The sequence below is a fragment of the Gymnoscopelus microlampas genome (genome assembly GCF_963454915.1).
Source record: "Gymnoscopelus microlampas genome assembly, chromosome: 11".
Taxonomy (NCBI): Eukaryota; Metazoa; Chordata; class Actinopteri; order Myctophiformes; family Myctophidae; genus Gymnoscopelus; species Gymnoscopelus microlampas.
Window position 1 is genome coordinate 17282681 of NC_139948.1, and position 22269 is coordinate 17304949.

At 43.8% G+C, this 22269-nt stretch overlaps 3 protein-coding genes across 3 annotated transcripts in view; 1 reads left to right on the top strand and 2 right to left on the bottom strand.

Annotated features, from left to right (window-relative positions):
- txn2 (thioredoxin 2) overlaps window positions 1-3099 on the bottom strand; it is a 19774-nt gene extending 16675 nt beyond the window's left edge. The window contains exon 1 of the mRNA XM_084070915.1: window positions 3027-3099. The gene's annotated coding sequence lies outside the window, so the exon portion shown is untranslated. The remainder of the gene's footprint in view (window positions 1-3026) is intronic.
- Window positions 2240-13385, top strand: LOC311054902 (CCN family member 1). The gene is made up of 5 exons (XM_084070913.1): window positions 2240-2467; window positions 4684-4897; window positions 6339-6791; window positions 7312-7490; window positions 10603-13385. Exons 1-5 carry the CDS (start codon window positions 2414-2416, stop codon window positions 10906-10908), a joined length of 1206 nt encoding a protein of 401 aa, XP_083927039.1. The 5' UTR covers window positions 2240-2413; the 3' UTR covers window positions 10909-13385.
- Window positions 13386-13726: 341 nt separating this feature from the next.
- Window positions 13727-21987, bottom strand: LOC311054901 (ATP-dependent RNA helicase DDX39A). The gene is made up of 10 exons (XM_084070912.1): window positions 21893-21987; window positions 20361-20580; window positions 19407-19534; window positions 18331-18607; window positions 17815-17933; window positions 16868-16999; window positions 16129-16238; window positions 15769-15913; window positions 15280-15427; window positions 13727-14643 (listed from the first exon to the last, which is right to left on the bottom strand). Exons 2-10 carry the CDS (start codon window positions 20569-20571, stop codon window positions 14627-14629), a joined length of 1287 nt encoding a protein of 428 aa, XP_083927038.1. The 5' UTR covers window positions 20572-20580; window positions 21893-21987; the 3' UTR covers window positions 13727-14626.
- Between the last annotated feature and the right edge of the window lie 282 nt (window positions 21988-22269).

A 22269-nucleotide genomic window follows, 5' to 3' on the forward strand; every position in this document is an offset into this window, starting at 1 on the left:
TCGTGATTCACATTTGAGCAAGAATCGTGCAGCAGTACATGTGCGTGTGTATACTGTAGTGTGGGAATGCATGTTTCCATGTGTGTGTGCGCTCACATGCTCCCATACATACCTACAGTGCATTGTGTATTGGAAAGTCTGTGTTTGTTTATTATGTCTGGAATGGAAGCGGCTGAGACCAAAGTGGAAAGGACACAGTCTCTGATGAGTCACTGGAACTTCAGTATCAATAAAACAACACAGTGTAGTGTGACTGCATGTGTGTGTGTGTGTGTGTGTGTGTGTGTGTGTGTGTGTGTGTGTGTGTGTGTGTGTGTGTGTGTGTGTGTGTGTGTGTGTGTGTGTGTTTGTGTATGTGTACGTGCACAACCGAGTGCGTGCATGAGTGTTTACATAGGCCAGTTACATCATGTCCGTTTACTGTCAGAGAGAGATGGATTGTGTGGGAGAGAGGATGAAGGTTCAGCGAATACATAATTTTGCTTTCTGTGTAGGCCTCTGTGATGGGGTTTGTGTGTGTGTGTGTGTGTGTGTGTGTGTGTGTGTGTGTGTGCGTGCGTGTGTGCGTGCGTGCGTGCGTGCGTGCGTGCGTGCGTGCGTGCGTGCGTGCGTGTGTGTGTGTGTGTGTGTGTAGTGGGGTGTTTGTTACATGTGTACCATGTATCATCATAAACAGGCAGTGTGCACGTCCCCACACATTGATTACACCAGCGTCCAAGGGTGATTTGGGAGAGGATGAAGGGAGGGGGGGGGGGGGGGGGGGTCATATATGTACATGAGTGCGTGCATGTGTGTGTGTATTTTGGTGGGGGTGGTTATTCATGCTCCTCGTTAGCACAAATCACTGCACGCATCCCACCTCCTAATTGCACATCCCAGGGAACCTGCAGGGGAAATCAACAATTTAACCCTCCCTCCCTCATCAGCTCCCTTCTGCAAATAAGAACAAGCGCCCCTCTGCGTGTGCGTGCGTGACTTGTGAACAGTTTAATGGTGTGCCTCAGAAGTATAGGTGTGTGTGGAGTGTGTATTTAGCCCCTTTCACATAGGTGTGTGTGTGTCGGTTCGCCTGTGCACTGGCTCAGGTAGATTTCTGGTTTCCTGTGTGCGTGTCTGCGGGGGTGAACGGACGATTAGCCAGGCACCTCTCACCTCCGCTCTGCTGTGCCATCACTGTACACACACGCACGCACGCACGCACGCACGCACGCACGCACGCACGCACACACACACACACACACACACACACACACACACACACACACACTACCTCCGTAAATACAGGTCTGTATGGAGCTGCATGGGGAGGAGACAGAGAGGGAGATGGAGGGAGGGAGAAAGAGAGGGCGGGAGATAGGGAGAGAGAGAAAGAGAGAGAGAGGGACAGAGAGAGAGAGAGAGAGGGAGATGGAGGGAGGGAGGGAGGGAGAGAGATGTGGAGGGAGATGGAGGGAGGGAGAAAGAGAGGGCGGGAGAGAGAGAGAGAGAGAGAGAGAGAGAGAGAGAGAGAGAGAGAGAGGGAGGGAGGGAGGGAGAGAGATGTGAAGGCCTCACACAGAGCCATCCTACCCTGGCAGTGTGTGAGTAGGTGAGAGGGGACGTGGGGGCTAGAGACAGGATATGGAAAGTGAGGAGGGAGGAGAGGAGAGTGATGATTTGTGAAGGGGAATTACTACAATCATTTCCAATATCACTATCACTCCATCAATGCTTGATGCTCCAACTCAGCCCCAAACACTGGTCTCTCTCCCAATACATGACTGTCTCTGTCTCGCTCTTGTCTCATGGTATTTTTTAAATAGAAGGGGGGAGGACATTCCTAACTGTTTTCTATGGCTGCCCCCAGTATTAATGTAGCACAGGCGAGCAGCTGAGTATATTTATCTTGCTTTTCACAAAGCAGCAGTCGGACAGAGGTATGCGTGTGAAAACGACTTTAAAGCATCAATAATATTATTTTCGCTCAAACATAAATAAATAAACACCAAAAAGCCAGGTCCTCTTTGGAATGTAGTAATTCTGAGTTTTTATGAATGACTGCATTCATCGTTGGCCACGCCCCAAACCTCAACCCTCCGTTTTGGAGACGCGAAGCCCCGCCCCATTTGGCGTACCCCCGCCACACGCCTGCGCTCCGATTGGACGGGGGCGGTCGGTGTGGGCGGCGCCATCACAGAAACGCACGGGGGTAATATAAAACCAGCCTCAAACTGTAATCGATGAAATTTAACAGGTGATAAAGGACTCCAAAGGATGATTGGAATTACCCAGGTGGACAAAAGCCATTGTTGTTTTGGTGGTGGCTGTTGTGGTGGATTTATTACAATATAATATAGGAAGCTGTTTATTTATTTATCTATTTATTTTTAAAACATATTTTTCCATTTTTATCGATCAATTTTCACCTGACAACATGAGGATATTATTATTATTCCTTGCGGCTTTTCACATGACGACCGTCAGCTTGGTAAGTGTGATGATTTCTGTTATTAGGCTATACACACCGGACAAGTTTGCGGTACACAATCAGCTGATGGAAGAAGTACTCATGACATGAGTACTTCTTCCATCATGTTTCAAAACATGAGTCTCAAGTTTTACTTATTAAAGTATCAATACTACAATGTAGAAATACTCTGTTACAAGTAAAAGTCTGGTATTCAACATTTACTTGAGTAAAAAGTACAACATCATATTGGTATCGATCGACATCGTTATCGACATCGTTCTCATTATGCAGAAAGTTTTTTTTAAAACATTTTCAAGTTTGAATAGGGCTGAAGTGGTTACTTTACTTTAGCTAGTAACTAAAGTTTTCAAATAATTGTAGTGGAGTAAAAAGTACAATATTTGCCTCTGAGATGTAGTGGATCCAGTAAAAGTACTGAAACTTGAAAATACTCCAGTAAAGTAAAAATACCACAACATTGCACTTAAGTACAGTACTTGAGTACATGTACTTAGTTACTTAAAGTAACTTACTGTACACCACTGTACACACAATCACATAAAGAATAACGACTCACGTGCTGACTGACTGGTCATCGAGGCTGTGTCTGTCCACGGTGACGGATTTGATCGGCTGTCTTCGCTGGGTTACGATGCAAAGTATTTCCCTCTTTCTGTTATAATGTGTCAGTGTTACTAAACAAGACAAGTTTTAACGCCAGATGGTCGGGATTTCAGTCGTGTGCACTGGTAGGCTACTATTAACAGCACTGTTTCCGAATCAGTGGGTTGGGACCCATATGTGGGTCGCGGACCAATTTGTATGGGTCGCGAGTACCCCTTTATTTTTTGTTTCCTATTTTTTTTTAATTAGAGGGGAAATACTTTTAAGAAGTTGTGTGAATAGTAGATCTACAAGCTCACAACACGGCATTGTGAGCTTGTAGATCGGCTATTTTCACTAGTTTGGGTCCTGAGACATCAAATTTCTCTTTTGGGTCTCGAGCTAAAAGGTTTGGGAACCACTGATTTATAGTAGTGTGTCCAAACAAGAAGAAAGAAACAATCATCAGACTCTATGTTATCCTGAAAGTGTTACCATTGCAGACTGTACCACTAATGAATCATCATGATGCTGTTTCCTGCTCCATCTTTGGTTTCTTATTAAACTCAAGTGCTTCTGATTAGCCTATCATACACTGCACAGTAAAAAAAAACCTTAGTGTGAAAAAAGGCTCCAAATGGATGTTTAGTTGCTTACTGTGTAATTAGGCCGTATTAGGTTATCGTCTATGATGTGTTATAATAAATGCTGTATTAATGTGAGGTTTTCCCTATGCTAAAATGTACCCACCTATAATGTTAAAAATAGAATGGTATTTATTGACACTGTATTGTGTCACTGCATTGCCATGTCTGCCCACCTGATACCCCTCCAACACAATGAGTGGACAGAGGCAGGTGACGGGGCTTTGGTCGTGCCCATCTTTCCCCTGGATTCTTGGCCAATAATTGCCTAGCTGAAGAACTGGCTCTCACTGGCTTTTTAATCCTCGGTGACACACCAGGAGCCGTGCCATGGTGGGACTACAAACATAGATGAAAATTGACACACATTCTGGACTGAAAATAGAAGAACCCTGCTGTGCGGAAACAATTTGGACAACCCTCTCTCATCCCTTCCCCTCCCTCCTGTCTCCTCCCTCTGGCCGTAATTAGGAGAGTGGCGGAGTCAGGAGTCGGAAGGGATCGCTTTGGGTGATCCGGCTGTGGACAGGCAGGCTGAGAGAGTCTCTTGTGATCACAGTATACCTAGTGAGGCATTGAGTTATTGGCGAAGCTTTGGTGGAAGGGATGTGTGCGCATGCATCTTGGAGGAGAGGGGATGAGAGAAACAAAAGGGGGCTGGTCAGAACATTTCTTTCATCCCTGATGGCCTGGCGAATGCCAAGCGGAAGGCGACAGAGAGCCACAGATATCCACCCCACTGGCAGTCTGTACAGAGCTGGGCATTCAGGGAATATCCAAGCCACACACACTTTAGGGAATTTCTGTGATCTGTGAAACACAAGTCAAACAGCTGCCATGGCCCCTTGGAGAACCCCCCCCCACCCCCACACACACACACACACAGACAGAATTCTAGTGAATGCATCATCAAACTATGATCCCAATAATTTTGTCCTCCATTCCTCCTCTCCCCATGCCCTCCATGCACCGTTGCCCCTACTCTAGGTGACTGCCCGCTGCCCCATGGTGTGTGAGTGTCCGGCTGGGCCACCGTCCTGTCCTCCTGGTGTGAGCTCGGTCCCTGACGCTTGTGGCTGCTGTAAGGTGTGTGCCGGCCAGCTTAACCAGGACTGTCATGAAGGACGGCCCTGCGACCACCACAAAGGCTTGGAGTGTAACTATGGCAACGACGTTGGCCGCACGCACGGCATCTGCAGGGGTATGTTTGAAATAAACAACATTCGATTTTTTATCTCTTGGATATTGTTTGCCTTTTTGTCTGTTGTTATTAACTTTTCTCAGCAAATTGTAAACGAAGCAAGCAGCCCTCTCTCCCCCCATGTCTTCCAAAAGACTTCTAAATGTGTAATGCTGTAATTTAGCATCACTTCTCATGTGTATTTTCTACACGCACAACAATAGGAGACGGAGTGCAACAATTAATTTAACTATTCGATTGAATTGATTATAAGAATAATTGATTATCGATAATTTTATAAAGATAATTGATTAATAATGCATCCAAATATTTGGAATGTCATTACAAGCTAAAAGTAAAAAAAAGAAATAATAATAATGAACACAATTTATATTTGTGCACCACACTGCTGTGCGAAGTATAAATGAATGCTCAGGTGGTTAAACAATTCGCTGATATATACAAAAACATTAAAGCCACCCCACTGAGCATTCTTCGGGCTATTAGATGTCTAAAATACGTCTAAGGGCTAGGCTAAAACCGGGTTATAATTGGTCTAACAGTGAAAGCTTTTTAGACGTCTAGGCTTAGCCTAGACGTTGGTTAGCTGTTTTTTAAGCATCTATTTATAGACCGTCTATATTATAGCCGTTGAAATGACGTCTATAATATAGACGTCTATATATAGGTCTAATAGCCGACTATGGCTCACTGGGACGGTTCTCTATGATTCGATGAATCGATAGAACAATCGCTAAGAAGATAATCGATAGTTGCAGGCCCTATACAACAATGCAGAAATAATCAACTCAAACCCTGAACGATGAAGAAAGGTGGCATGAGTTTTTCTGGGCAGAGATCAGGGTTGGGTGAGGGAATGTGTGACTCTGGGGTGGGGAGGCTGGGGGTTCAGGGCCCCTAAGCCAAAGCCAATGCAGTTTGTCTTTGAGGTCTGAAGCCTGGGCCGTGTTTCAAAGACAGAGCACCTTCATGGGCTGGGACTGAAAGCCAGCCAACTCTCTGATTTATATAAGTAGTTCACTGTGTACACACTACAGAGGCACACCAAGTGCACACATGCACATACACACACAGTTGGTGGTATTTTTATATGCGTGTTTATTTGGGGGTGTTGCTATATAAAGGGGGGTATTTGGGGTGTTGTGTGGGGAGTCCCAGAGAGGACTTCAGTGGAATGACACCGTAAACAAGTCAAAATTCCTCTGTGCTCTAAGAATAGGGCCTCCTTCATAAAACTGGAGAGTGTGTCTCTCTCTCTCTCTTTCTCTTTCTCTCTCAATCTCTTTTCATCTATCCCCTTCCTAACTTTTCATTTCATTAATTTCTCCTTTGTTGTTGAGGCATTACACACAAATCTCTTTATACACATTCGCCATTTGTGAGTTTTGGTGACATAGTGACGGTTTAACCATTCCTGCATTTCTTTTGCTTTTTGTCACAGCAAAGGCAGATGGCCGCTCCTGCGAGTACAGCGGACGCATGTACCAAAACGGCGAGGATTTCCGCGCCGGCTGCAAGCACCAGTGCACGTGCATCGACGGGGCGGTGGGCTGCGTGCCCCTGTGCCCCAGCCACGTGCCCCTGGCTTCTCCCTCCTGCCCTGCCCCACGACTGGTCAAGGTCCCAGGCCAGTGTTGTCTCAGCATCGACTGCCACAGGGGTACCGATGTCGTGTCCGATGTGAAGCGTCGTCCCCAGCCTCCGGCCTACCCGCCCTACCCTTTCATGCCCTACCCAGCCTACCCCTACCCCAAGACTTACGCCAAGCACTACCCCAAGGCTTACCCCAAGCCATACCCGTACAAGCCCAAGAGAGACAAGGACACGTTGGGCAACGAGTTGGTGGAGGCGGGCAGGAAGTGGGACAAGCCTCGAGGTCACAAGCACCTGGCAGGTGAGATACGGCGCCGGCATGTCGCCTTAGAGCCACGTCTGTTTCCTCCGCACGGCAAAGCGTCATGTTTGTGTTGTAGGTTTTTAAACCCCCCTGACGCACAAACGGCCCCACTGTGAGACACCTTCAGTTTTCCCCTCTGCATCTGTGCGTGTGCGTGCGTGTGTGTGTGTGTGTGTATTAGCGTGCAGTGTGTTTTCCACTGCCTCCTTGTACACCAGAGGCGCGCTCACACACACAAGCACACAGCACTCTCACACAGCACATACCTCTGTCACCCAGCTTTCCCCTCTCTGTAATCACCCTGTCTATGCGTCAGTGTTGCCTGTTGGCTGAATGAGGCCAGTGTACTTTGCATTGCCCGCTCTCAGCCTCTCTTTACTCCCTCTCTCTCCATCTGGCCCTCTGTCCCCTATTTCTTTTACTTCGGTTGACCCCGTCTCTCTGCCTCACTTTGCTTGTTACCCCCCACCACACACAAACACACCTGTTCATCTTTACATCTCTCTGTTTTCTCCAGCATGGAAACAGGTGGGGGATCAGTGCGCGGTTCAGACCACTTCCTGGTCGCAGTGTTCACGGAGCTGTGGGATGGGTGTTTCCTCCCGTGTCACCAATGACAACGCCCAGTGTAAGCTGGTGAAGGAGACCCGTCTGTGCAACGTCCGTCCCTGCAGCTCCATGTCCATTCCTGTCAAGGTAAATAACGGAGCCAGGGGGTGAGGGAAGTTGGTGACAATAACCCCTTAAAGGGACATTTCACTTTCAAACATGTTTGGGGTCATTGTAACGTCTACTCAGGCTTTTATGAGCACCTCAGATAGTTTCTAAGTTGCTTGATTCAGTATTTAGATATTTGATATTCATTTTATCAAGACACGCCCTTCTTATATAAATCCATAGTAACTCCAAACTTAGATTAATTGAAAACACCTGTCCTTGGTTCTGGTGACTGATATTGGCCTTCTAATGCGTGAGGGGCCGTGTTTTTTCAATTACTTTTTCATATATTTTTTTTATATCTTTGGGAAAATGAACAAAATGAAATAAAATACAAAAGTGTAATAACATTTATGAAAAAAGCAATTGAAAATTGGAAAAAAAAAGCAATTGAAAAACACGGCCCCTCACGTATTAGAAGGACAATATCAGTCCCCAGAACCAAGGACGAGGGTTTTCGATGAATCTGTCAAAGTTAAAATGGAGTTTGAAGTTACAACGGGTTTGTATAGGAAGGCGTGTCTGATAAAATGTATATCAAATATCTAAATACTGAATCAATCAACTTAAAAACTGTCTGGGGTGCTCACAAAAAATTACCCCAAACATGTTTGAAAGTGAAATATCCCTTTAAGCCCTATTCTATACTTGTACACGCAGAGACAATAGCTGATGAGCTAATAGAAAATAGAAAGTCCCTTCGGTAACAGAGAAAAGTCTCCATTTTGCATTAGGGTTTTGGATTAAAATATATTTTTAAATCATAATATTGAAAATAATTGCATGGAAATCTGCCACTGATATCTCCAGTGGTTTGCGAGATTAGATCCAGACAAACAGACAAACAGACACACAGACGGGCAGACCCTTATATAGCTAGCCTACAGCGCCATGGCGTAAAAGCATTGGGAATCAATCTGACATGGTTTTAGGATTACAGACCATAACAATCTAATTCAGACAGGTTAGAACGCTGAGAGACACCGCATAGGAGAGACACACAGGAGAGGGCTTCTGCCGTATTTCTTCTCAGATCAAAGGAGCCTACGTGGGCAGGTTTTGAGTCTGTGTTACACATATTGACATGACTTTTGAGGGTTTTTTTGGACGATAGATCACGTCACTATCTCTAATGGCTTACAACTATGCTGTTCAGCCACCGTGCCAAATAGCATTAGGGAAGGGAATGCACCCAAGAGAGGTCACATTGATATTAATATCATGGTATTCATTAGCTTGCCCCGCCCTGGTGACCCAACGTAGATGCAGCTCTTTCTTCATCTCTCCGTCTATTCAGGGTTCTGTTGCTGTGTGGGTGAAATACTTCTCACCAGCCTGTCGGCACGGTTGATCTAGACTGGGTTTCCCTTCATTGTAAATTGGTGCCAAGTTCATGTTGATCCCTTTGAACTAGTCTCTAAGCCAGACTATCTCTTCCACAATTTTCGAATGCTACAGAGTGCGTAATTCCGCCCCATAAAAGTTGAGAACAGGAATCTGTCATCTGCTCTTCAGACCGGAAGGGTATCTGACTAATCACGACACGGTTAGATTTCTGCTGAGCAAATGGTCAACTAGGCTTTGAATTATTTTGTTTTCCACGACTGGATAGGCAAAACATAGGTTGGTAGAGGGGTTGGTTGTGAGTTCGTAGATTGGCTATTTTCTTGATTTTAGAAAGATGTATAATGATGTGCCCAAAAGAGGTATGTGTATGCCAGGTTGAAAGTGGTCAAGACATGTCATTATTAAGATAAAGGTTAAAGGGGAAGACCACTAATTTTCAACATTGAACTATGTCTTTAATACACCTTAGAGCTGTTATGTGGAAATAAGAAAAACGTCCCCCCCCCCCTCTATGTTACAGTTGCCTAGAACTATTTTTATTATTTTATTATTAAAGACATAGTTCAATGTTGAAAATGAGTGGTCTTCCCCTTTAAGTTAAAATACGAAAGTGCATTTAAATGTTTAACCTGTTCAGGTCAGGATATACCATCCCTCACTGGCCCCGTACTATAATGAGATATTAATCAATCTAATCGAATTAATCTGATGTAAGGAGAAAAGTCTGAAACAAGATCTTTTGGGGTTTTATACATTAGCTGTATGTCCATTTAAAATGGATACATTGTTTCTGATAGCATGGAGATGTTTGGTAATGAGATTGTTCTCCTTTCCTGCATATTACTGTCCAGAACCCAAATTTGCTCTTAAATGTTACTTAATTTAAATTGCATAACACATAGAAATCCTATTGTTAAGTTTAAATACATACAACACCTTCCATCAGGTGATAATGAAAGGCAAAGCTGTGATCCTTTATGCACAAAGTAAAATCTTCTGTGTTCATTTATACATTTGTACACTCAGAGTTGAATTAACACTGAGGATTTGACTGTGTATGTACTGTAGCTGTGCTCTTCACTCCCCTGCTGCCTCTGCATGCTCACATTTCATACGCCTCCTATCATCCTTTCATGTGGGAATGGGTTGATGGCTTGTTATGCACCTGCTCCAAGCCTGATTTACACTTAGCCGTGCGCCAGTGTTTCACATAGGAGATAGCCGATCTACAAGCTCACAATGCGTAGCTGCGTGACTTATTGTGAGCTTATAGATCGTCTATTTCCGATGCGAGACACCGGCGCACAACTATGTATAAATCGGGTGTCAGTGTTTCTGGAGCTGCTGTGGGTGTTAATGTGTAGCTGTGTCAACCTGTAACCCTCGTTGGCGTTGGAGGCTCTCTCCGGCTCTCATCTGTTGTTCTGAGCATCACTTAGTTTTTTTCTCTCTCTACACCTAGTCACATTAACAGTGTTTTTTGTGACTCAGTGCTCTTGTAGTAGTAAGCCATGTTATGTGGACGAGTGGTGGCTTGCAGTCTTCCCTCCTGAGTCCACAGAATACTGTTTCAGTCTCTTTCATTGGAAAGGCGTGTTGTCCTACTTCAATCTCTCACCCTTTGTGTTTTGTGCGGCAGCTGTGCTTCCGCTGCCTAGTATAGATCACTTTTCTTATGAAAGAGGTTAGTATAGGTCCTATACTAACCTTTCACTGCCCCCTTCTCTTTTTTCTTTCACCACAGAAAGGGAGGAAGTGCTCCCGAACCCACAAGGCACCCGAGCCCCACCGCTTGTCCTACGCTGGCTGCAGAAGCACTCGCCTCTACAGGCCCAACTACTGCGGCGTGTGCAGGGACGGCCGCTGCTGCTCGCCCCGTCGCACACGAACCGCCACTGTGACCTTCGGCTGCGCTGACGGAGAGCGATTTGAGAAGTCCGTCATGTTCATCCAGTCCTGCAAGTGCAGCGACGAGTGCAGCCACCTGAACGAGGCAGTCATGCCTCCGCAGAGGTGGCTCTACGGTGACACACACAAGTTCATCGACTAGATGCCTCCTCCCCAACCCCTGACCCACGTCACTCCCCCACACAATCCCAAAGACATTAACCACCCTTCCCCAGGCCCACCCCCTCCCACCTTATAGAATAGTGTATCTATGAGTAGACCTAAGGAGCATGAATCACTGTCCCTCCTGGTGAACTTTTCATAGGTGCAAACGGGAAGAAGCAGAATATATTGAATTGGATGCTGCTGGACATTCTGGACACAGAGAAGCATCTAACTTTAGTGTTGACAACTGCTAGTTTCTGGCTCTGCCAGAGTTATCGCAGTGTTGTTGTTTTTTTAGATCAACACGGTTCCAACCCGCTATGTTGCTGTCGTGCACTGCATGCTCCTGAACTCTGAGAATGAACCCACACTATGAGGAACGATGGAGCCAGAGAGTGGACACACACACACACACACACACACACACACACACACACACACACACACACACACACACACACACACACACACACATGCTGATGGGGTGTAGTCATACCAGTCATCGAGCAATAGGTCTGACTAGTGGACATAACGTGGTTCTGACGGCGATTGGAAAGAGTTAAGACACGAGGTAGGCCTGAAATCTGTCTGTCAGGTCTAGCACATTGGACATTGACCAACTAATGAAGACTTGGGAAAGACTTTACAGACGAGACTGGAAACGGTGAGCTCTGAAGCCGGAAGGGGATTTCTCAGATGTAACCAAGGGGAGGAAGCATGTATGTTTTTATGGTATTTATTCCATGGTATTTATTGTTGAGACAGACAAGATGCCAACAAGGAAAGGGGGAATTGCTGCTATGTTTGGAGCAGTCGCGGCATGGCTGGAAGGGGCGAAAGGAGGAACAAAACAGCTGAGAGCTGTCAACAACGGGAGGGCAGAGAGACAAACTCCCACAGACCTAGGAGCTTGACCCTTCCCTGGTCACGTCAGAGGTCAGTTGTAGCCAGAAAGCCACATCTAATGATGGATGATGATGACCACGATTTATTTTCTTTCTTTTTTTGGGGGGGGGGGGGTTAGTATAAGGGACAGATTTGAACCTGTCCAGGTGGAGGCATCGTATCCATTAGTGGGTGAAATGTCGAGGGCCGTTTACACAGCTGGATTCATCCCCTGCCTGGCCTACCGCCCTCCACCAAAAAGTGAGACATTTAGCAAGCACCAGAGGAACAAGCCGGGGATTGTGGCGCCGAGGAGTCAACGGGGTCTAATTCCGAGCAAATTACAATCCTGACTCTGAGGGGTAGTGAGACGAAATCAGCCACCCTCTGTTTGGTTTGTTATAAAAATAAAATTTGAGAAAGTGCGTCTTCTGAAGTAAACATGTAATTTGTGCCTAGCGGGTTTGGAAACCATTCCAGGACCCAATCTGGCCTGTAATCTAACAGCAACTGAAGCACGCTAACTTTAACGAAACAAAACGCATACTCATGTCACTTCATGTTTGTGTGGCATCTGTATCTGAACGCCGTTCGGTGCCTGTGATGTCAACGACATCACCCTCGTTTTGAAAAAGGACTGAGGAGGGCTTTATGATGCTACTAAAGACGAGGTCATGGGTAGGGTCACTGATGGCCCCCTGCCTAAGGACACATAACAGTGGCCCGTTATAGAGCCTCATAAGCACCAGAACAACAGTTGGAAGGAGAGGAATTCTTTGTTTTTCTGTAACTGGTGTAACCTAAACCCCTTACTGTATGACTCAAGAGCCCAAACAGATTCTTTACTGGGACCTGGGTTTCTCATGCACCTTATAACAGCCTTTACTCATGACCTAATGCCAAAATGGAGAGAAAGGTCTTTTTCAAAAATTATTCTCTCTTGTATAGAGTACGGTATTTGTAATTTACATTTCAGCAAAAATATGTTGTCCTTGTGCCATCATAATTTTGTTTTAACGTTTAAGCATTTTAAATTAAATGAAAGAAAAATGTTTTCACAGTAAAAAAAAGAAAACTCAGCTGCTTTTAAAACTGGGAATTTCAACATAAAGTAGAAAAAAATATTGTTTTGACAAATGCTATCAATGTCACCATTTCCTATTTGCCTATGTAGATGCTGTGGTTTAAATGGTTTAAGTAGGTCTGTAGTTTTGTAACAGGACACTTTAGAGCAGCTATGTACAGATGCCTTGTTATTGTGTTTAGATTTGTATCTGCTGTATAAAGGTCATTCCATTTACTGAGTAAAAGCTGATCTAGTCCATGTACATGTATAACTAGCACTGAGCAAGGCCGGGGTCCCACACTTTGTGAGCTTTAACTGCCATATTGAAGTCATGTTAGTGACCGTATATAAAGTTTAATTGTACACACATTTCAAATAACATGTTTTATTTACCTTTTTTTTTTACAAACCTACATGAAAAAACACCCGGTTTGGTTGTCGTGTTGTTCGTGTTGTTCTAAATTAGATTTTTAGGTAGTGTTCATCATGCTGAATTTTGAATAAAGAATTTGGTTCACTCCTATTGATCTTGGGCAATTACATAAGAAGAATATTTCTATCATACCTTTATAAATCACAACAGCGCCACTGTTGTGCTCAGGTTATTTCTGAACAATTAAACAGGATAGTTTATCACATCGACATGTTTGCCATTAGGTAGATATTCAACTAATCCAAATGGAATATAATCCACAGAAAATAGAACCATGGTTCCAGTGGCAGACAGGGTCCTTTGGGCAGTATACAGCAGTGGTTCTAAAACTTTTTCATGTCAAGACCCCCAGGGCGTCCCCGGACCCCACTTTGAGGACCACCGGTATACTGTATCCTCCTCTTGGCTCATAAAACAGACAATACAATTAAAGACAATTGTTTCTGGTTTTATTTTAAAAATCTGAAGCAGATCGTGTCCTTGGAGATACAAACTGAGAATTGGGCGATTACACAGTTGGCAGTAGACAAAGGTTCAATTTAACCACTCAAACCCTTAGTTAACTAATACTTAGTTGACCGGGTAGGCTTTGTACTTGGTCCCTCCCTCCACACCAAATCTCTTTGGCGAAAATAGCCGATCTACAACCTCACAACGTATTACGAGCCTGTAGACCTGCTATTTTAGGCAAAATTTCCACCTAGAATAGGGATGCTGGGATTCAAATGGTTCATGATCAGAAGTCCTCTTAAGGACAGAAATCACTGGAGGGATTCAACAATTTATGAGCGTCCCAACCACAGAGCTGCCTTGTAAGCCAAAATATACTTTTTACAGGAGTAATTATTTCAATGTATTACCATCAGAAATATATAAAAACAAAACTGTGCAGTGATAAACAATTATAAATAAAATGAAAAAAATCTTAAGTCAATGCGCTAGTCTGAACATGTTTTAACCGCACACATGTGTAGAAGCTTAAAAACAGTGGAAGTATTTTCCAAAAACTACAGTTTCTGTGGATTTTCTAAAGCTCTACTTGAGATTTTGACAAACTTTAAAATCAAGAAAAGCATAGCATCACAGACCACAACAGTTAACTGCCATTTTATAAAAAGGTCTAATTTCAGACCCCAAAAAATAGTCACGGTAATGAGAAATTAAAACTTGATTTTAAAACACCTTCCCCCCAAAAAAACAACATTAAAATAAAAAGGTTTGCTGAACATAATTGACAAGCAGGAGCCTTGAACAGTGAAGTGGATTTTCCTTCCAAGCACAAGACACCAAGAGATTCACAGGAAGGAGAAGTCTTTTCCCTGGACTGACTACTCATCTGGACTGCTCAACTAAAAAGGAAAGAGAGAAATATAGGAGAAGACATGAGTCCAGCATTCATAGAGATCACCGCTTCTATGACGAGCAACAGCTGAGCATTCAGACTTTTCACCAGCAGGTTAAATGCATAAGGACACTCCATTTGCCCAGGCCTCTCCAGTTACACTGCACTAACAATTGCTTGGTTGCCAGCCTTTCTCAATGAGTCATAACATCAGCTCATTATTTGGAGTGCGATTGTGAGCTGACATAATCCCACTGGCCTTTTAGGACTAGCAGTATGAAGCACTAACGATTAGCTGTCATAGGATACTCTAAGAACACGGGCCATGTTATTGTGATAGTGCAGCTTTAGCCTCTTTGATGCTCATGTCACATTTGTGCCAACATGGTGCAAATATCACAATGCCAACAAGTCTGCCAAGTCTTACAAACAGGGACTTTTAAGCCCCATTTATGCTTTTCAAAAATACTGAAAATTGCTATTCATGGCATTTAATTTTTATTTGTGTGAAAAGTTTTGAAAATGATTGACGATAATGACATTCCCAAAATAGCAAAGCCAGGATTAATGTGATTAAAGGTCTACTTCATCAATTTTACCCTGAATCTGGAGACGGCAGACATTTAGGGGGAAGTAGACTTACTGTAGGTGGAAATGTCAATCTCCTCTGGAAGTTCAGCCACGTTGACCTCAAAGCGGTCCTGCACGTCGTTCAATGTCTTGGCGTCTGTCTCGTCAGACACAAAAGTGATGGCCAGGCCTTTGGTACCGAACCTACCCGCGCGGGCCACCTGTATGCCAGGGAGGACAAGAGAACATCACATGAGACTGATTTTAAGGGAATTTACTGTGTCTCCATTGGTCATTCCATTGTATCTTTGTGTATCTTGATCATCTAGACTGGTTGCCTTCATGAGCTTGTTTGATATCGAATTAAATTATACGTCTTTATGTATGCAACTGATCTTTAATTTCTGGGACAAGTTCATGATAGCCCAACAAGCAACTCGCAATACATCTGCGAGCCAAATGACATAGAAACCACAGTGGCCGATAAACATGGAAAACAAATGAGGAACAAACAAACAGGTACTCTTGTGTTTTTTTTCCCTGCCTCCCGGCAGTCCCTCACCCTGTGCAGATATGTGTCGGAATCTTCTGGCATGTCGTAGTTGAATACGATGTTGACCCGCTCAATGTCCATCCCTCTGCCGAAGAGGTTGGTGGCCACCAGGATCCGCCTCTGGAAATCCTTGAACTGCTGATAGCGGGACAGCCTGAGGAGGAGGCGCAAAAAGAGATTATCAACACAGCTGCTACAGTCCAACCTCCCCTCCTGCCTTTGAAGGCAATGATGTGTTGAGTTAATTGATGAGGCTTCCTGCTCCGTAAACATACCCAGCATTTGGAGCTCAATAGAATGTGTGTTTATGAGGGAGGGGAAGCATGTGTGGGTGTAAGAGGAAAATGTATGTGTGTGTGCAAGACTGACCTCTCCTCCTGAGCCATTCCTCTGTGGATGGCAATGGCAGGGAAATTCTGTTCCACTAGAAGCTGGGACAACGCCACGCAGCGCTGGACTGACTTGACAAAGATCACCACCTAGTGGCACAGAGAACACATTACAGGACTACCCACCACACAAAGCAAACAGATAACAGTGTGTATTGTAAGCTCCCTGGTAGCAGTAGTAGAAAGAGGATTCAAGACTAAATAAAAGGTTTAAACATCTCAAACAATGCAGTGAAGAATGACAGGAAGGTATGAGGAAATGCCAAGACAAGCTTGGAATCCTTGATGCGATTATGACCGTACCGATGTGGTAGGTTTATTGTGTACCATCTGGTCGAGATACAGGATACCCATTAAATATCTGCTTGCACAGATTTCACTTTATACTTTTTTTATTAACACAATTCCACAAAATTGCCTTTTAAACATCTATCCAAGGCCAGAAAATTTGATATTTCAATATTTAGAGTAGGGCACTGTGTTAATTAACGAAAAAGAAAATACAGGTCCAGGCACCCTAGGCTGCAATGCCAGCCTGTCGCAGGTTCGACCCCCGAGCCCGACGACCTTTGCTGCGTGACCCCCCCCCCCCGCATCTCTCTCCCCCCATTTCCTGTCAGCCTACTGTAATCTATCAATAAAGGCAACAAGCCAACACATTTAAAAAAAAAAATAATAATAATAATAATAATAATACCAAAATAAGCCCAGAAATCTACCTGGTTGAATTCCAAGACATCAAGTAGGTCAAATAGTTTGCGGTTCTTCTCGCTGTCCTTCAGCTTGCAGTAGTACTGCTGGAGACCGTGGAGTGTTAGCTTCGTCTCATCGTCCACAAACACCTCCATGGGCTGTAAGAGAAGGAGAACGCATGTTGGGTATGGAACAAACTTCAAGGAATTATTGGAGAAACAAACTTTGCATTATTTGGTTCTGGACATTCAGTTTTCTATGTCAGTCAGGAAGACTCATAGATTTAACCAACTATTGGCACAAATGGAATAGAGTTACACTTGGCACGGATGGCTCCGCTCTTAAGGAAATTACAAATAAGTCTATCTTGCTCAAACAAAGCTGCCACAAAGTCATTAGAGATAGTAGGCCTATATAGTTTCCTAAACTACAGCCCTTAAAGTACTGCTGGTTTTCCATGCCAATAGGACATGAATTGCATTATCTACTGTCCTTACAGACACACTCTACGAAGTACACCAACACTTCACTTGATTTCATGCGCAGCGTTGCCGAGTTCTTCTGCTATATATTATTTCATAATACAGCTGGCTATACTTCATCGAGTCAGTTTCTCAGACTTACTAGCTTACATCTGATCAAGGGACAATCTACACCTGGTAGGATGGAAAAACAGCAGCACTTCAGGTCCAGAGAACTGGCGATGACTACTTACACCAGTGATCCTCGAACTTCTGACATCAAGGACCCCCAGTTTGGTTGGCATTATGCCATGGACCCCTGTAACTCTGAGTGTACAAATGTAAACAAATGGATCCTTAAGGGTCCATTTTGTTCGATTTGGAAACTCGCAGAGTTACAGACTAGTCATTATTTAACTGGGGACTTCTTGGAACACACCTCAAAGACACCTGGGGGTCCCCAGACCCCACTCAGATAACCACTGCCTTGCAAAACCAATCAGCATACTCACATCCTGCATGAACTTCCGGCAGACTGGTCGGATCTCTTTGCTCAGGGTAGCGCTGAACATCATACACTGCTTCTCGTGGGGTGTAAGCCTAAAGATGTCTTGCACGTCACGTCTCATGTCTGACACAAACACACAGTACAAGTCGAGTTACAAACAAGTAGACCTGTAAAGGATTCAGTAGGCTTCAAGCTCATGTCACTTTGACCCTATTTTACACTTTGGCCATTTGAAAATAGTCTATCTACAAACTCACAATTCAAGAGTTGAGAGCTTTTAGAGCAGCTATTTTCTGATTTTTTGAAAAATCTTGAACTTGCGCTTTAAAAAAATGTATACTTTGTAAACACCACAAATCTCTTATGGTGGTCTGTGGTACCAATTTTTTCAGATGGGGATCTGCGGCAAAATACATATTAATCTGAGGGTCCTTGACATGTAACAGTTTGGATCCACTGATCTAGATCATCAATCAGACTGGTTGCACAAAGCCATTGGCATCGAACAGCGACTGCATACCTAGCTGCTCCAGCATCTTGTCGCACTCGTCCAGGACAAAGTGCTTGACGTTCTTCAAGTTGAGGGTCTTGTTGCGGATTAGGGCCAGGATGCGACCTGGTGTCCCCACCACAATGTGGGGGCAGTTCTTCTTTAGCACATCCTCGTCCTTCTTGATGGCCAGGCCACCGAAGAACACCGCCGCCTTCACGGTGGGCATGTACTTAGAGAAACGCTCATACTCTTTGCTGATCTGGAAAGCCAGCTCTCGTGTGTGGCACATGACTAACACCGATACCTGGGGAAGAGATGGGGGGGGGTTACTTTAGAGCACTACAGACATTGTGCCTGAAAGTCTCACTTGACATATCGAAATTAACTGAAGCATTTGGGTCACAGCTAGTCAATGTATCTATAAAAAATCATATTCCAATATGATAAATAATTACGTAAAATGTTCTTGCAGTTTTGAAATTATTTAAACATGAATTATGTGTACCTTCTTTGTCTATCTGACCAACATAGTGTTCTATTAATCAATAAGCAAGTGCCATGTAAACATCCTGTGACTCAGAGACACTCCCTGTGTGTAGGTATTTGCTAGTCCTAATACAATGGTGTGGAATCAGGTTTTCAGTCATGAAACTGATTAGAATGAGACTAGCGTGTTAGAAAGTTTTAACACTCAACACACATTAGACTCCACTGACTGTTTGTTGAAAGATGCATGTTTCAGTTGGCCCCGGCATCTTGAAAAGCTACCATGGTCTTCCCCCCCTCTATACCAAATTTGTCCACCAAATAGCTCATCTACAAGTTCTCAAGGTGGGCAGCGTACTATGATCTTGTAAGTACAATTTAGCAGATGCTCTTAATCCAGAGCGATTTACAGTAAGCAAGGTAAACACGGGATAATACATCAAATGCATAGAAATAGTCATCTAAGATCCTCAGCTAAGTCAGCTACTTTCAGCAAATGTGTACCCCAGAATAGGGATGCTATTTCAAGGGTTCAATTGGTTAAATAAGAAAAAATGTCAAAGAAAAAATATAGAAAACCAGCACAGACAGTCAACCTTTTAAACATAGGTACTGACCTGTCCGTCAACCGGCTCAATCTGCTGCAGTGTGGCCAGCACAAACACAGCCGTCTTGCCCATACCAGACTTGGCCTGGCAGAGGATGTCCATGCCAAGGATGGCCTGCGGGATGCATTCATGCTGGACTGTGACAAAGGCAAAGAAAACAGGTTACTGCATTTAACTGCCTACATAACAATGAAAATCGCATTCAGTGCTGTAGTACACGACAGCTTATGCTAGGTCAGCACTATTTTAATGATTATTCACAGACAAAAGCATTTTGTCTGTGAATAGTCTGAATACACAAGGCAGAAAACGTTTAGACCTGCTGGAGATCAGGTATACCTCCAGCAGGTTTAAACGCTGTGTGTCTGCCTTGAACAAATATATGGGAGCATCTAAGACGGTGTGCAGACTTTTCTCCCAACCATCGAGGTCAGGCATGGCTCCTCAGTAGCTCTGGTCCATAGTGTTGCTATGTGACTCTTCATCCTTTTCATACCGCCGGTTGCCCAGTCTCTCAACTTTATTAAAAAATAAATAATACACTTTCTCTACTCACAAAAACACTAACTAAAACATTTTTCGTGGTGGAATATTTTATTTTCTGGCCAAGAAGTATTTTAGACAGAAGGTGGGCGGCTCAGAGTTTTACCACAGAGGAGAGTAGGCTTTCAACACCGCAAAACCGTCTTTGTTTTGGTGAGTAGCGGGAGTGCATTCTTTGTTTTGGTGAGTAGCGAACGTGTATTCTTTGTTTTGGTGAGTAGCAGAAGTGTATTCTTTATTTTTACTAGTCGAGAGACTGCGCTATCGGCGGTACGAGAAGAATACCCTAAGAGTCACATTATCAAAGAGTTAAGGAGAACTCCTAACGCTATGGACCAGAGCCAATTCCTCAGCATGTCACTGGACAGCGTATCCTACCAATCGACTTGGTAAAAGCCCAAGCTATTAAACCAGCCTCACCTTCAGAAGGATGCTCGAAACCACAGTCGACGATGGCACGGAGCAGCTCTGGTTTAAGCAGGAAGTCTCTGAAGCCAGAGCTGTGGATGGAGACATATGAACCCTTCACTTCCTTCTTGCCGGCCGGAGTGGCGCTTTCTGTGGGGGGTCCTTGATGCTCCTCCTCATCATCATAGTCGAGCAGCTCGTTGTCAACATCATTCTCAGCCATTGTGTCTGTCTGTAATAATGAAACAATTGTAAGTTGTGAATCTAAGCACTCCTTTGGCAGGAACGGTGCCAAAGCGACAATTTGCATCACCTTCACCGCATGTAGCGGGATGGCCATTCACACCTTAGTATTGCCATTTGCTTTACAAATAACATGGTTTTGTTTTTGCATGCCTGCTAGGAAGGATTAGTTGCTGGGCTTGTTCCAACATGTTCTACTTGTATATGTATGAAAAATACCCCCCCCCCCTAATTGATTGATTATTTTATGTCTCAGCTTCACTATTGACACTGTTTACAGGTTTGCATGTTCATCTACTTTATCTAAGCTTGGCCCCCAGTATTTCAACTTTAAAGAAGCATCACAGATTGGCAAATATAGGATCCATCACTGAATTGTGTATAACTTAGTTCTTAGTTCAGCCATTGCGTAGGATAAAACACTGGTAAAGCTATCACATGTAACGAAATGCTTACGTTTTTATGTTGGTAGCCAAAGTAGCCATAATATACATTCTGAAAAGTGGTTGCTTGTCTTGCTGTTCTATCAATGTCCACGGTCGTGGACTGATTTGCAACTCAAAATGTAACACCTTATTACTTAAAGGGTATAATGGATACGCCGTCTATGCCCTAATCATGTTTTTAAATCCTGTAGTACTAATGCTGTTCAGTATTTTTAGATCTATTGTTGTATAGCTTTGGCACCATCTTTGCCATGTCTCACTTTTTTTTTAAACCTCAATGTGACTCCTTGCCAACCAACCAGTGGTAGGTTATAACAATTTAGTCAGATTCAAGTGTAATAGGTAAGTAACACATAGTAGCAAACAACCACTCTGCCTAGGGTAGTTGATACTATAGGGATGCTGCACCAGGCTAACCGGCTAAATGCTAGTCTATAGTATTGTGTATGTTGCATAACAATGCTAGCGTGGCTAGCTAGTAAGCTAACATAAACTGTCTTTAGTTCGCCGAACATTACCTTGCTAAATGGGACGAACCGCGAAGCAAACTATTTTTTTAGGTTCCACGTTTTTTTTTCCTTCCACGAAATAAACATTTTGCCACCAGAGCAACAAAGAAACAACCACACTGGACTGGCTCACATCAGCTAGTTGGTAGCAGCATAGCTATTTAGCTAAACACGTTAGCTAGCTGCAATCTAATGGAAACAATGAAATGATTTTCATCATAGCAATATGGAGACTTATGAAAACTACACATATTTAGCTGACCGTGATCTCAATAACTGCGTAGTCTCATAAACTACAAGGCTGAGTTACAAGTAGAATACGATAATAAATGTTTACACATCTTACCTTTTAGTTCACGATGTTCAACTCAACCTCTTTGCAATAAGCTCCGAACCCTGAACCGCATGGGGAGGCCGTTCTGGAGCCTGGTTTATGCCATCACACGGAAGTCCCGCCTCCTGGGAAATGCGTTGACGTGATTGGTGGAATACGGGCGGTGCTACCAGGTTGTTTGAGAGAAACAAGCAAACGGGTCTATGAAAACGAGCACAAAAGAAGCGACATGAGCCATTTATGCATAAAAAATGAAAATGAAAATAGCCAATCTACAAGCTCGTTGTGAGATTGTAGATCTGCTATTTTTAAAAAAGAATCTTGAAGAAATTGTGGAATATTTTTGAAACATTTTAACACCACAAATCTTGTATGTGGGTCCCTGGAAT

Bases quoted from the DNA above. Each gene is read 5' to 3' on its own strand.
- LOC311054901 (XM_084070912.1), bottom strand. From the start codon at position 20,571: ATGGCTGAGAATGATGTTGACAACGAGCTGCTCGACTATGATGATGAG. The intron at 17,000-17,814 runs GTGAGTATGCTG...CTTCTCTTACAG, and splicing joins GCCGGAAGTTCATGCAGGAT to CCCATGGAGGTGTTTGTGGA. The intron at 15,428-15,768 runs GTGAGGGACTGC...CCTGGCATACAG, and splicing joins CCGACACATATCTGCACAGG to GTGGCCCGCGCGGGTAGGTT.
- LOC311054902 (XM_084070913.1), top strand. From the start codon at position 2,414: ATGAGGATATTATTATTATTCCTTGCGGCTTTTCACATGACGACCGTC. The intron at 4,898-6,338 runs GTATGTTTGAAA...TTTTTGTCACAG, and splicing joins CACGCACGGCATCTGCAGGG to CAAAGGCAGATGGCCGCTCC. The intron at 7,491-10,602 runs GTAAATAACGGA...CTTTCACCACAG, and splicing joins CCATGTCCATTCCTGTCAAG to AAAGGGAGGAAGTGCTCCCG.